Genomic DNA, 15,770 nt, shown 5'->3' with positions numbered 1-15,770 from the left:
ATTTTTTGCCCATTTTTAAAATTACTGAGTTGTAAGACATCACCAGGATTTAAGCAAGAGAGTATCCTAATCATATTTGTGTTTTAGAAAAATCACTCAAGAAGGGAATATTGAGGATGAATCACAGCAGGGCCAGACTGAAGAAGGAGGGCCAGTTGCGGGGGGATTGGAATAGGTCCAGGAAAGGATGCTACAGTACTTTGCAGTGGGTTAAGATGAAATGTCCCTGAGATAGAACTGACAGGTGCTGGTGACCACTTTTACATATGAGGGTTAATCAAGGAAATCTGGTTTACCTGGCAATGAGGGTTTAGCATTCAAGGGGAAAACAGCCACCACCAAATTCACCACCAAATTTCTATGTAGCACTCACCAGGTGCCAAGCACAATTCTGAGCGTTATCAAAAATACTAATTCAGGGTTGATCCTCATAACAGTCCTAACGAGGTGGGCATTATTATTATTCACACTTCACAGAGGAGGAAACCGAGGCAGAGAGTGAAAATGTGTCATGCCTGTAATATACAAACAAAAAAAATCACAGACGGTGTGATTAAACGTATAGAAGACAAATGGTTTAAAGGATAGTAAAACATGGTTTTGGAACCAGGCACCGTGGAGCTTAGGGGCTGTGTCACATACACTGGCTGCATGACTTGGGGCAAGTTTCTTAGACTCTGTGCATCACTCTTTTCTTATTTGTAAAACAAGGATACTGCTTTCGTTTAGACGGGTGTGAGCAGTGAATGTGGAAGCTCGTTAAAAGTTCCTAGAACAAAATATGTGCCCAGCGAATGTTAGTGCTTGTCTTAACTTTCCTATAGATGTAACCATAGGGGTGAGTGAGGTGGTCTGGGAAAGCCTGGAGAAAAGAAGTGTAGAAAAAGATGTAAACCTAAGCAGCGCTCCCTTGGTGACACCATATGAGGCATAAAGGAAAGGGACCGGGAGAACACGTGCAAACAGTGACATTCACTATAGATCAGGATTCCAAAATAGGGCGCAGGTCAACGTCACGCATTTCCAGCAAGGGCACACAGATTGAAATCTGTCTTACCTCCTACACTAGATCCAGGTACACTTTTTACAAAATAAAGCACTCTTAGGATATATTGTAACCAAAGTTGAGTGTTATATTTGTGAGGCATTTATTCACTTTTTAAAACTTGAACTATAAAGGTAGAATGTGCTAAACAATAAAACAATTTGAATAATACAGGTCAGGATGCACTAGAAAGCAAGAATCTTTGGGACCTGCACGTCCCTAGGTGCACCACCAGTACTAGTTGGTTTGGACCTTTCCAAATCATTTTATATGTGCCTTCATACACAAGAATGTAGCACCCTTCAGGTTAATATGTACAGTATAATAAAACAATACAAAAACCCTCATATTTTTCAGTAGTGTCATAATAATCAAAACTCTATTATACCATTGTTTATCATTCTTTTACTAGGTAGGTTGATGGTAGGTTGAATATAACCTTTTCTATAATAAATTCAACTGCAGTTAACATTCCAGTATAAACAGGAGCATGCAAATGAAACGGGTCTGAGGGCACACGTATTTTAAATTGTGATGGGACTGCAAAATTGCCCTCCAAAAATGTTTGAGCAATTTGAAGCCCATAATAGCTAATATTTATTGAACATTTGCCGGATGTGAACACTATACTAAGGGCTTTCTGTAGAGCATCTCAACAAACTCTACTGGGTCCATCCTATTATTATTACTTTCGTTTGGCAGATAAAGAAATGCAGGCCTGGGAAGGATGAGTAAATTGAATGAGGTAACCCAGGTAAGAAGTAGTGTAGGAGTGATTTGAACCCAAATCTTTAGTACTGCCTGTAAATCGTGCTGATTCTTTTACTTATCACGATTGGTTTTATTCATGCCTTCCTCTTTCATCAGTTCATTTTCATTGCTAGAGTGCATCTTTGAATTTTTCTTCCAGGAAGAATATAGGGGTGGTAAATATGTCTAAGTTCTTGTGTGTCTAAATAAGTTCATTTCATTGTCACTCTTGAATGATAGTCGGGTGTGAGCAGTGGCTGGTTATAGAATTCTAGGCTCATACCCGTTTTTCCCACAGTACAAAGTGTGTCCTCTGTCCTTTGCACATGAGTTGCGTGATGCCAGCAGATCCCTTTCCCCTCCCTCCCTCCCCCTCCCCCTCCTTCTCCCCTTCCTCTTCCTCCCCCCTTTCTTCTTCTCTCCATCTCTCTCTGTCTCTCTCTCTCTCATCCTGGGATTCTCTCTCTGTTGCTGAGGTTTACAGATTTTCAAAAGAAATATCCGGATCTTTAAATCTGAGGACCTATCTTTAATTTAGGGAAGATGGGAGATCCTACCAGGTAGGTAGATATTGGCTCTCTTGGATCTGTTTTCCACATCTCAATATTTTTTCTCAGTTTGCATCCCTATCCTTTTAAAGTTATGTTCTAGGGGACTCTATTAGCTTGATTTTTTAATTTAATGTTTAGGTCTGCAGTAATTTAGTCTGTCATTTTATTTAGTCCTCTTAGATATGTTCTGAAAATATTTCTGACTTTAAAGGTATTTTCTTCAGCAGCCTATTTATAGTTTATGCTATATACATACACACACACACAGACACTAGCTTATGCTCAATTATATACGAATCATATCAAAATGTAATATTAAATCAGGATGAGCATTGAAATTAAAAGAGTACAAAATAGGTGGGATTTGAATGGCCAGTGCATCCAGTAATCAACCCTATCATACTTGGTGGTCCCTTTCTATAAGAGAAATTGTGTATCGTCTCTTTTGCTATCCTGACATGAAATCCATAGATCATGGAATCTGCAGAATTAAGAAACCCCATTGTAATGTAAAGGAGAAATCAAAGGAAAGCAATGGAGCCCAGAATATACATTTTGACATGTACATGCTCAGGCAGCTCTTCTCTAAAGATAACGGTAGTCAGGGGCGCCTGGGTGCTGCAGGCGGTTGAGCGTCCAACTCTTGGTTTTGGCTCAGGTTGTGATCGCAAGTCATGATCTCAGGATCGTGAGATGGAGCCCTGTGTCGGTAGGGCTCCACGTGGAGTCTGCTTAAAGACTTTCTGTCCCTCTCCCTCTGCCCCTAGCCACCCCCACCCCCGGGACTCTCTCTCTCTCTCAAATAAGTAAACTTTTTTTAAAAAAGATAGCAGGAGTCAAATGCAGTCAGCGCACATGCCATGGCATGGTGTACACACTGACTTGAGACACAGGTAACCACGAGCCCTATTGATCCATTAATGACACGAGGGTCCAGAATGGTGAAAAACTCATACTACGTTCTGAAAAAAATGAAATACAATCTTCTTTTGATTTACATGGTAGTGCATTCCTGGAAAATTCAGTGTATATTATAACCTAGCCAAAATAGCACTCATGTCCTCATTTCCCAAGTTGCTTGAGCCAATATTTATTTTTATTTTATTTTTTTTCCCTCAGAAAAGCTTTTAAGGCAACAAATGTTCCCAAGCTCAGTTTCAGTCCTGTTTCACAGATCAGGAGCTTCATTGGTGGTGATACAACATAATTTGAAGTATTTCAATATTTTGGAATGTAATGAGGCTTTCCTTGTGGCCTACTTGAGGACTGTGTTTCGTAAATGCTCCGTGGGGCTCTTCAATAGAAGGTGTAATGTCAATTTGCAGGATAAAACATTCTTTCCATGACTATGAGATCAGCCAGAGAAATGAAGACATGTGGACCTTCTACAACCATTTTTCTTCAGTCTAAGAGAAGCGTTTTAAAAATAACCAAATAATGTGGTTTTCTTGATCATGTTTCTCATGAGAGGTTTTGCTTTGTGTCTTCTGTCTGCGCTCTTCCTTTTGTGGCTTATACCACTGATTACTACAGGAGGATTAATCGACCCAATTAATAAGCACTGAATTCAGTTTTGATATTATTATTATCATCATCATCATCATTATTATTATTGCCTCCTTTGCTTCCTTTTTGCTTGCATCTACCTGGCTTATTGTTGCCAGTACTTTTACTTATGCTATAATAGCTTCTCTTTAACATTTACAGTAATTATATTGTTCTATAGCCCTGGTTTTTTTTTTTTTAAAGATTTTATTCATTCATTTGAGAGAGACAGAGATAGCACAAGCAGGGGGAGGGGGAGAGGGAGAAGCAGGCTTCCCACTGAGCAGGAATCCCAAAGCGGGGCTCGATCCCAGGACCCTGGGATCATGACCTGAGCTGAAGGTGGACGCTTAACCGACTGAGCCACCCACGCACCCCTATAGCTATGGTTGTTTAAATGTATTCCTATTTAGACCTTTTCTATGTTCACACAGGGGTGCTTGGGTAGCTCAGTTGGTTAAGGACCGACTTGGTTTCGGCTCAGGTCATGATTCAGAATCCTGGGATCAAGTCTTGCGTGGGGCTCTGCACTCAGCGTGGAGTCTCCTGGAGATTTTCTCTCTCCCCCTCTCCCTCTGCTCTCCTCCCACTCAGGGTGCTCTCTCTCTCAAATAAATAAAATCTTAAAAAAAAAAAAAAGAGTGCCTAGGGCAGAGTAAAGCCTCGACAGATTGAATCTTTGGTATTACTATTGCCCAAGTCAAGTAAAATAGGTATACTTTGTTCAAAATGGTAGACCCACAAGCATGATAAATTTGTAAATCCAAAAACATAAAAGCAACTTTCTCCAAAGTTTAAGGTTAAAATCTCATCTTTGTTGTGGAGGAAAACAAGTGGAACCCCCCAAAAATAAATTTTAAATGTAGTCTCTTGTTTTGGCTCACTCTATAGGTTCCAGAAATTTCTTTTTTCAGATTTTTAAAAAAATTTCCGGTATAGTGGGCACACACTGTTACATTAGTTTCAGGTGCTCCACAGTGATTTGGCAGCTCTGTTCATAATAGCTGTGCTCACCCCACGGAGAGCTACCATCTGTTACCACAGAGCACTATTATAACACCATTGACTATATTTCCTATGCTTTGCCTATCATCCCCATGACTTATTGATTCCATAACTGGAAGCCCTCTCCCTTACACCCCCACCGCCACCCCATCTTTGGCAACCATCAGTTTGTTCTATGTATTTATGGATCTATTACAGCTTGTTATTTATTTGTTTTGTGTGGGGTTATTTTTTAGATTCCATATAAGTGAAATCCTATGGTATTTGTCTTTGTCTGACTTATTTCACTTAGCATAACCTTTAGGTCCATCCATGTTGTCACAGGTGACAAGATCTCATTCTTTTTTATGGTTAGGTAAATATTCCTCTGTGTGTGTGTGTGTGTGTGTGTGTGTGTGTGTGTGTGTGTACACATCACTGTTATCCATTCACGTATTGATGGACACTTTGGTTGCTTTCCTTTCTTGGTTGTTGTAAATAATGTTGCAACAAACATAGGGGTACATATATTTTTTCAAACTAGTGTTTTCATTTTCACTGGTAAATACCCAGTAGTGGAATTACTGGACCATATGGCATTTCTATTTTTAATATTTTGAGGAGCCTCCATACTGTTTTCCACCACAGGTGCACCAATTTACATTTCCTCCAACAGTGTGTAGGGATTCCTTTTTCCCCATATCCTCACCAACACTTGTCATTTCTTGTCTTTTTGATTCTGGCCCTTCTTACAGATGTAAAGTGATATCTCATTGTGGTTTTGATTGGTATTTCTCTAATAATTAGTGATGTTGAGCATCTTTTCATGTGTCTGTTGGCCATCTGTATGTCTTCTTTGGAAAAATTTATATGTAGGTCCTCTGCCCATTTTTAATTGGATTACTTGTGGGGTTTTTGGTGTTTAGTTGTATAAGTTATTTATATATTTTGGATATTAACCACTTATCAGATATATCATGTGCAAATATCTTCTCCCATTTAGTAGGTTGCCTCTTTGTTTTGTTGATGGTTTTCTTTGCTGTGCAAAAGCTTTTTATTTTGGTGTAGTCCTAATAATTTATTTTTACTTTCGTTTCCCTTGCCTGAGGAGACCTATCTAGAAAAATGTTGTTAAAACTGATGTCAAAGAAATTACTGCCTATGTTTTCTTCTAGTTTTATGGTTTCATATCTCACATTTAGGTCTTTAATTCATTTTGAGTTTATTTTTATGTATAAGAAAGTGGTTCAGTTTCATTCTTTCGCATGTAGCTGTCCAGTTTTCCCAACACCATATATTGAAGAGACTTTTCTTCCCATTGTGTATTCATGCCTGTTTTGTTGTAGATTAGTGAACCATGTAAGTGTGAGTGTATTTCTGGGCTCTCTAGTTTGGTCTATAAAATCATTTGTTTCTAGTTCTGTAAAAAATGCTGTTGGTATTTCGATAGGGATTGCACTGAATCTGTAGACTGCTTTGGGTAGTGTGGACATTTTAACAATATTAGTTCTTTCCATTTGTGTCATCTTCAGTTTCTTTCATCAGTGTTTTATAGTTTTCCAGGTACAGCTCTTTCACTCCTTGGTTAGGTTTGTACCTAGGTGTTTTATTCTTTTTGGTGTAATTGTAAATGGGATTGTTGTCTTAATATCTCCTTCTGCTAGTTTGTTACTACTGTTTAGAAACACAAGCCATTTCTGTGTATTAATTTTGTGTCCTGGATCTTTATTGAAGTCATTTATTATTTCTAATAGTTTTTTGGTGGAGTTTTACTTCTTCCTTACCAATTTGGATGCCTTTTATTTTACTGGAAGCTAGGACTTCCAGTACTAAGTTGAACAAAAGTGGTGAGAGTGGACATCCTTGTTTTGCTCCTGACCTTAGGGGAAAAGTGCTTAGTTTTTCACCATTGACTATGATGTTAGCTGTGGGTTTTTCATATATGGCTTTTATCATTTTGAGGTATGTTCCCTCTAAACCCGCTTCTTGGGAGTTTTTAACATGAATGGATGTTGAATTGTATCAAATGCTTTTCTGTATCTATTGAGATGATTATATGATTTTTATGGTTCCAGAGAGTTTTCAACTTCAATCACTGTGTCTCACTCCAGGGCATGTTGACAGCTGAGCAGAAAGACAGCCTTTGGTAAGTGAAAGGGAATAGTGAGAGAGGCCTGAGTTACTCATGGATGCTGCTTTCCAGGTAAACAGCCTAACAGTGACTTAAACCCTCAGAACGTTTATATTTTTTCAGCTTTATTGAAGTATAATTGACCTATAACATTGCATAAGTTTAGGGTGTACAAGGTGATGATTTAATACACGTATATATTGTGAGGATTGCCAACGGTGTTAATTAACACTTCCAACACCTCATATAATTACCTTCTTTTTTGCGTGTGTGGTGATAAAATCTACTCTTAACTATACTGTATAATGTACTTGAAAGTTGTTAACTATAGTCAGTATGTTGGACATTTGAGCCCCAGAATTTATTTCTCTTGTAACTGGAAGTTTGTACCCTTGACCAGCATCTCCCCATTTCCCCTACCCTCCAGCCCCAGGCAACGACCGTCCTACGTTCTGAGTTTGCCTTTTTCAGAATTCATATCTAAATGGGAACATAGTTATTGCGTTTCTCTGACTTATTCCATTTAGTGTGAGACCCTCAGAGTCCACCATGTTGCAAAACGCAAAATTTCCTTCTTTCTCATAGCTGAATAATATTGGGGTGTGTGTGTGTGTGTGTGTGTGTGTGTGTGTGTATCCATCCTTTACCCATTCATCTGTTGATGGGCACTTAAGTTGTTTCCTTGTCTTGCCTGTTATGAGTAATGCTGCATTGAACATGGGAGTACAGATGTCTCTGAGATAGTGATTTCGTTTCTCGCAGATATATACCTACAAGTGGGATTGCTGGATCATAATGCAGTTCTGTTTTTAATTTTTTGAGGAACCTCCATAGTTGTTGTTTTCCATAGTGGCTGCACCAATGTACATTTCCATCAACAGTCCATGAGAACCTTTATTGTGTATTCAGCAATTAGTGGAAGGAGGTCCCAGGATCAGTTCAACAGCTCGACGATATGATGGATTTAGGGTTTTTTCTTTTTTCTACTCGGGCATTCCACAGACTGACCTGTATTGTCCTCTGGTTTAAGGTTGGGATTATGGCTGTCATATTGGCAAACATCATCACAAAATAATTGAAGTATCTCAAACAACAAAGGCATAAAAGATCTTTTACCTCACGCAATTGTTTAATCTTTGACAAAGTAAATCAGAGGAACAACTCTTACTCACAGCTTCTCCAACCTGGAATTGGGTAGCACGACCAACTCAGACTAATCCCTGCAAAGTGCACATTGTCTTGATTCATCACTAAGGACCGGGACTCAGGCGGACTAAACAAAATTGCATATTATGCTACACAAGTCTGCTTCTGATAATAGCCACTTTTTGTGGATTAACCAGTTCTTATAGGCATAGGTACAAGTTGTCTGACTTAATGCAACAGCGTTTTGAGAAAGTTATTAACTGTGCATGCATAAAAAGGGTAAACCCTCTCCAAATTACCAAATCTCATGTTTCCAGCTCTGGCTCAAGTTATAGCAACACCAGGAAGCACAATGCAGTGAAAATAGCGTGGTTGCTATTTTATTAGATGAGCTAGTGAATGGAAATCATACAGATGTCTGATGATAAGCACAGTTTGGTTGGCAGTTGGTCCAGCGTTGGAGTGTGTGTGTAAGACAGCGGTTTCAAAAAATACTCCCTGCCCTCCAGGAGCTCAGAGGGTAAGGATGCTTGCTCCTTTTCCTTTGGAAAGGAAGTGTGGCAGCAGAAGAAAGGGCATTAATACAATTAAGGGACATTTCTTTCAAATCGATAGAAGTTATATTGCATACCAGTGGCTAAAAATAAAAATCTGTTCACTTCCCAATGGAGGATTACTTAATTAGGTCCTGATGTATCACTTGGAAGTAATGGATGTTTTTTACATAATAAAACTGTCATAGAAATTATTAGGAAACTTCCAGTGAATTTGCTAATGGAGAACTGTTTAAATGGGGTGATTATAGAGCTATTTTAAAATTGTGTGATGTGAGAATAATCGCTATGACACAGGAGTTCACAGTTCTTGAATCTTTCTTTCCCAGGTTTTGTTCCAAGTACTTTACGCGGATCAGCTCTTCCATGCCCACAACGATCCCATGAGGTAAGCAGAATTATGATGTCCACTTTCCTGATCAGAGAGGCTAAAGGACTGTCTCAAGGTTGCAAAGCTGGTAAAAGGCAAAACCAGAACCTGAACTCAGGAGGTGTGGCTCCAGATCCCGTGCTCCCGACTGCTACCCTGTACAGTCTTTCCGTGGAAGCAGAGCTGGGGCTAACTCACCCAACTGTTGAAGCAAGGACACTGCTAATTAGCTGGTGTATCTAAGCAGGTGGCAGTTTGTCCTCATGTACAGCTAAATAAAAAAGTTTCGTTTTGCCTGACTGGAATTCAGGAACAGGATGTGGCTAATGCTCTAGGTTCCTGATGGCGAGGAGAAGGGATGATCCCATCCCGGATGGGCCCCGATCGTCCACCCCCCTTTATTTCTCTGTATCTCTAAATGGCTGCACTGTGTGGGGAGGAGCAGCTCTAGTGAGGTCCATCTCTCCAACAACCTTGTTAAATATGAAGTTTAATTTTAGACATGGCAAATTCAAATGAACCACTTGGTATCAGAGTAGAAAACAGAATTTGATCTACCCTGGGAAACAATATCCTAAATACCCAAGCGCAAGAACAGATTTGAAGATACTTTATTAAGATCAAAGGTTTTCCATTACATTTATTTAGAAATCCTTACTAGTCAAAAAGAAAATAAACAGAAATCCAGATCTTCAAGCAGCTTTTAATAACAGCTTTGTAAATCTATGAAGATTACAGGTTTGTTAATTTTAAATTATTACAATTTAGATACATTCAATCATTATACAATACCAGGAATGTCAGCCTTAAAGATATTAAGAACATCTATATAAGTAAAGCAACGGGAAAAAAATACTTCAATTTCACCTTTTTATTTTTAACTGACTCTAATTTAGTAATCACGGGAATATAAAATTTCCTGATCTTGGATTTTAAATATATGGACTTAAAACTACAAACATTCCTCTTCTCCCAAATAGTGGCTGACACTGTCTTGGGAGCCGGCCGAACTAGTACAGTGAGGAGCACCGTGCACATCTCCTTGCTGGAGGAGGTCTGGGTGCAGACACAAGAGCCCAGGGCCTTCCGCAGCAGTTATCAACGAGCCCTTGGCACTGCCTTACTCAGTTTTAACCTAATCTCTAAACATCACAATGGCCATGTAAACGTCACCTGCAAAGCCATGTACCTAATAAAAGATTTCTCGAATTGCTAGGGTGCCCCTTTTCATTAAAAACAAACAAACAAAAAACATTGTTCAGTTCTAGTGTGGAAAGGGAGAAAGGTCTGGACAGTTATATTTTTAAATAACACCCCATCACCATCGACAGCCAGAAGGACTCTGTTTCCACCACATTACACTACCCTTTACCCCCACAGTAAAGAATCTGGTTGGACTGCCTAAATTACTCAGACAATTGCCTAGATAATTATACATTTCCCATTACTCGTTGTACAGAAAGTTTTGATTTATAGGCGATCTTAGTGTTAAAAGAGGAGTCTCTTCTACCCAGACACTCTGTGTAAGACTTGGATTTTCTTAGAGCAGCCATACAACTTTAAAGTACGGCAACCCAATCTTCCCCACGCCTTTAAAAAGCTAAATGGCTTGCTATTGACTTTATAAACTTAGAACTCACTGTGTCTGGATCATGTTAAGTAACATTTAGTCTGATTGTTTTAGTGTGAGTGTGTATCAAGGCCATTACAGTAGTTTTTGTCTCTGTTTCTAACATGAAATTTGACACATCTGAAGGAAATCCAGTGGATAATGCTACCAAGTGCACAGTGCACATATAACACTTGTGGGCTATCGGTGTACGAACAAAGGTCAAATATTTACATGGAATGTGGACCCTGACTTATAAAACTACTATTTTAAATTATGACATCTTTACATACAATTTATTTTATGAATAGCTCCATTTGATAATTAAAAAAATAGGCCTTTCAAAGATTTCATAAATATATAAAATTTCACTACATTCTATTTTTCTTTAAACATGACATCTAAACTCTCTTTACAAATCAACAAAAAATATTTTCTGTTTGAAAGTCATAGATATGATTTTTGATTGGCAGGGTCTTACTGCATGCAAGAATGGCAAGACGTGTTCTCTTAAACAACTTACGGCCCTTTCTAGTATGCTGAAGTTCAGTAGTAACAAAGAAAAATGAGAGCCCATCTAAATTATTTACAAGAGTCTTTCTTAAAATTCTTTAAAAATTGTAAGATTAGGATGGTACCTGACCAGTGTTGAGAATTATTCTGATGATGAAGAGGTAAGTTAACATTACACGGAAAGTTTTTCTAAAATACATCTTGGTGCAATTTAAATATATGATCAATTGCACGTGTGAAAAATGATCATATTTTAACTATCAGTAACATGTAAAACATCTACTTTGAGAATAGGAATCACATTCTTATAATTTATTAGATGGTGACTCCGGAAATCCTGAGGATTTACAAATAAAAGTGTCCTTTGTAATCATTACTTGCCCCAAGATATCACCAACCTTACAAAGACTAGTACCATAAGGAAGGGCTTTGAGTTACTTATATAATCATTTTTTAAAAGTCCTATCTCCCCTCATTAAGTATTTGAGTCACTGATATGTAGTCCTAAGAGGTCTTCTCAAGCTATAACATGCAGGCCACTCACTAAGGCAAATGTGTCGTAATTCCTTTAAGAAAGATTTTTAAATACACTCTGACTATATTGTATATATGTAAGAAAAAGGTTGCGCTTTTAGAATAGTTAAGACGATGCCTTACTGTCAGCCTAGGTGAACCTATAGGGACCCATCCAAAGAAAAGCAAAGCTGTCCTGTTTGCCTGGAGCTGCTCAAGGCTGCTAAGCTAACACCTTCAACTGTTAACGTACCAACTTGATGGAGGGACCGCGTCTGAGACCCGCGGAAGCACTGAACTCCAGTATCAGTTCCCTAGCTGTTTCTCTCTAAAAAGTCCGACCTCATCCTGGAGATACAGCTGTTCAAAGCTCTGCTCAAAATACAGTACTGTGCAAATTTTGATTTTGGATCTTCTCAAATATTGTGTTCGGAGTAAGGCTGGATAAAGATACAAACAAAACCAACAGTTTTAAGCAAGACTGCTCATCTACAACAGTGATAAAGATTAAACAAGCCTACCACCAGCGCGGTAACGGATTTCATCATGCACTCTACAAGACAGATGACTGTGGGAATCTCCCTTTGTTATGAATGTAACCAGCTCACTGGAACCCAGTGGGCTTCTGTCTCTAATTTGTCAAAAGTTGTTTTTAGCTCATTGAATGCCACGGTGAGGTCATCGTTTACTATAATTTTGTCAAAAAGATGACCATACTGATTTTCCATTATCTGTGCAGATTTAATCATTTCCTGAAAGTCTTCTTCCTGCAAAAGGAAGAATTAAAAAACTTTGGTTAACCAGGCAATTATATCACTTTACATGGATGCAGACATTTCCACAGCTGGTTTATCAAATGCTATTCTGTGTTTATTCTTTCAGCCACAAATGAAAATGACCCTCTTGAACTGCAAGTTCTTCAGAGGTCATACCTTCTGATGTCCTCTCTCGGATCTGCTCAACTGCTTGCACAGAATCAAAGTTCCCACCTTTCGTGAATTTCAGGATTGTCACTCATTCACTTATTATTACAGGGATATTTCAGTCAATATAATTCGAAGATCTATTCATAGAAGCACAGAAAGCCAGTACAGCCAATCACTCAAAACGTATGTACCCAAATACAATTCTGTCTTTTACCGGGTTTTGGATCACAGCATCTACTACACCATGTCTTCCGAAGGTAGTGGCTCCCACATGTAGGATTTCAAGTACCACTTACACCTTCTTACTGAGCATCACTGTACTTACTGTAAAGGGCTTTGCAGCACCTTGGTCATCTCTGCTTGAAATAATCTTCGCATTTTTTCTTGTCTCCCTCAAACGCTCTATTGATGGAGGCTTTATAAATATCACGTAGGGCTTAAATTCTAGGGTCCTTAAGTGCTTCACTGTCTGCAAGGAAGAAAATAAGTCTTATTTCTTCATAATGTCATGAGTGAATTTTATAGTAAAACCAGAGTTTCTTTCAAAGGAGAAAATTCCTTAAAATTATCTAATTAAGGCCAGTAGCTCTTTCAATATTTTATTCAATCAGTTGTTGACAATTAAATGTCATAATTATATGCCCCTGAAAAAATGTTGGAGAATATAACTTGCCTTTTAAAATGTTTTGAAATATGTCATAATTCATACTGGACAGAAGCAGCTAAAAATATCATAAAACTGATTTTTAAATCAAATACTCAAAAGATGCTATGCGTTAAGGTCTTTCAGCCATCCCACCTGAGCCTCTTCCTGATCTCAAATAGGAGTCTGTCATTCTGTCTGTCTGGTTTGCCATTCTGTCCTTTGGAGTGTCCTAAAAGGGCAAGACTTCTGCTTTCCATGAAGCTTGTCAACATTCTCCCATCAAAATAGCTTACATTATTTCCGCTATGCTTCCGAGGACTCATCCACAGTCGAGGGGGAATGGCAAAAGGGCGAGAGTGGAGGGAGCCTCTTGACCTGTGTGTCAGGGCCTCCGCAGAACCTAAGTACAGACCACAAACTCCCCTGAAAGGTTATGGTGGGGTGTGGGGGTGCAGCTGGAGGAGCCATATGTCCGGAGGGCTAGTGAGGCTCTCGGGACGGAGAGCTGGACCCGCACTGAGGGAGCTGGACCCGACTAGACCCTGGCACAGAGCTGGTTGCACAAGCAGGAGTAGTCTACTCATCGCCGGTGCCCACGTGAAGGGGTCAGCTGCCCTACTGATTCTTGGGGCGCTTTGACTCCAGATTCATCTTCCTGAAGAAGAATGAAGGGCTTCTCCAGGCCACTCTGGCTCTTGGAGGTTGTGTACCCATCAGTGGAGCAAGACTCCGTGGCCCCTGGGTAACAAGGAAAACGCTATGGGTAGGGTCTCTGCTGGAGGAGATGTGGTTCGGTAAGAATGGAATGGCTTCATCCACTGGCATCCTCAGTCCAGTGTTCCTAAGTGTTCCCCGGCTGCCGGCAAGGATTCAGCTGACAGCCGCAGGAAGGATCTCATTCAGTTCAATTCCTGTGAAATGCCCCACAGCTCCATGTAGGGGGTGTATGCTTCTAGGATATGTAGAGACTCAAAATGAAAGAAGGCCAAAATGTCCATTGTAAAAATTACAAACACTTATACTTAACACTTAAAAATCCATTATACACGTAGCAATGTATTTTACACAGAAGAAATACCTAAGAGTCTTGTACTTGGCTAACACGGAATATAAACAAGAGTTACAGACAGATCTTGTGGCTTCCCCTAACTCCTCTTTTCTAATATTATGGGCCTTTTTTATTTTCCTCTCACCGGAGACTTCTCAAGTTACATTTAAATGCTTTTGTCATTAGGAAAGCCACAGATATGCCCCAAGTGAGCAGCCTTCAGATATACCCCCAGACTGGAAGGTTCACATGGAGTGTGGCAGCTCACATGGGCCAGAATGGTACTGAATAGTTCATTGTTGGCTTACGTGAGGCTGAACATCCAACAAACAAACTTTGTTTTTAGCCAGGACGGACCGCACGGAGTCTATGCTTGTGCCGTAGTAGTTATTTTTATATTCACCGTATTCAATAAACCTGTAGGAAATCAGAGCCATTTGGGAATTAATTATAGATATAAGTGGAAAGACATAATTCAAATATAGAAAAGATTTTTGCTGAACATGTAATTTTTTTTTTACTGTGTTCAATAAAATAAGTAGGACCAAGTCCTCCAGAATGTCAATTTTAAAAAATCTTGTATTTTACATTTTCAAATCAGTAACACTTGCTTGTATTACACTTAAGCAGAAAAAAAGTACTTCAGGCCAGCAGTACTCTGTTTTCCATCACCTCTTTTTCAGAACTAATGCAATGCAATAAAGCAGTGAATAAGCCAAACAACAGAAACTACTGAAATTTCACCACACACTACAGAATAACCACGCTCAGCTTTAGAACAACAGGAGGGACTGCCTGGTGGCTAATGGAAGCGGGGCAGCCGACTACGTGCTATAAAAACACAACCGCTGTGCCAAACGTGGAAAAAAGCATTTTGATGTTTCAATAAAATCCCCAAATCCCCCATTAAAACACACATTGCTCCCTGATACCCTAAAATATTCACGCTGAAGCAAGTGGAGGACCCGGGGAGGTGGGGGGTTAGAGCTGGCCAAGGGACATGGTACAAGCAAGGTGATGAACAGTAATTTAATTTTTTGAAGAGCCAATGAGGGAGAGAGGTGCATGCGGGAGAGAGGGTTGAACTAGGGATCTATTACATCATTGTTAGTTTTTTAAAGAAAATTCTATTCAAATTCTATGTTAAGATGCAATGAGTGGGGTGGAAAGAGGTCACAATAATATACAAGCAACATTCCCTCATCCTTCAAAATAATTCCTACCCATTGAACTTACCAGAAACATAGCAACTCTAGGTTATTAAAAAATTACAGGTGAAGACTGGTAACACCTACTAACTGAATTATCACCTTTGTATCCGTTTCAGATATTATAAAACTTAAAATTTATTTCAAACGGAAGGGAACCCTCAGTTCCCTGAAACTGGATACAGAGGCACAGGCTTAAAAACAAGAGTCACACAAAAAAACTGCCACATA

The 15,770-nt window shown here is 39.2% G+C and overlaps 1 protein-coding gene and 1 long non-coding RNA gene across 4 annotated transcripts in view; one reads left to right on the top strand and one right to left on the bottom strand.

Moving 5' to 3' along the window:
• The first annotated feature begins 1,558 nt into the window (after window positions 1-1,558).
• On the top strand, window positions 1,559-15,763 carry LOC112834385 (uncharacterized). Of its 2 annotated transcripts, none has more exons than XR_003210877.2 (5): window positions 1,559-1,799; window positions 6,987-7,021; window positions 9,036-9,094; window positions 12,594-12,820; window positions 15,015-15,763. It is a non-coding gene; the product is annotated as an uncharacterized lncRNA (long non-coding RNA). The 2 variants fall into 2 exon arrangements; XR_012376038.1 differs by having other exon boundaries at window positions 6,951-7,021.
• MPP7 (MAGUK p55 scaffold protein 7) overlaps window positions 9,672-15,770 on the bottom strand; it is a 288,302-nt gene continuing 282,203 nt past the window's right edge. For both annotated transcript variants that reach the window (XM_025885841.2, XM_073885448.1), the window contains exons 15-17: window positions 14,640-14,748; window positions 12,963-13,106; window positions 9,672-12,478 (exon numbers count right to left, since the gene is read on the bottom strand). In XM_025885841.2, coding sequence (XP_025741626.1) covers window positions 12,299-12,478; window positions 12,963-13,106; window positions 14,640-14,748 — 433 coding nt within the window. In that variant the 3' untranslated portion in view covers window positions 9,672-12,298. The remainder of the gene's footprint in view (window positions 12,479-12,962; window positions 13,107-14,639; window positions 14,749-15,770) is intronic.

The sequence above is a fragment of the Callorhinus ursinus genome, unplaced genomic scaffold (genome assembly GCF_003265705.2).
Source record: "Callorhinus ursinus isolate GAN/ISIS: 27379988/994484 unplaced genomic scaffold, GSC_fseal_2.0 scaffold62, whole genome shotgun sequence".
NCBI lineage: Eukaryota > Metazoa > Chordata > Mammalia > Carnivora > Otariidae > Callorhinus > Callorhinus ursinus.
Note: the sequence above shows the minus strand (reverse complement) of the source record. Positions and strands in the feature narration are given on the sequence as shown.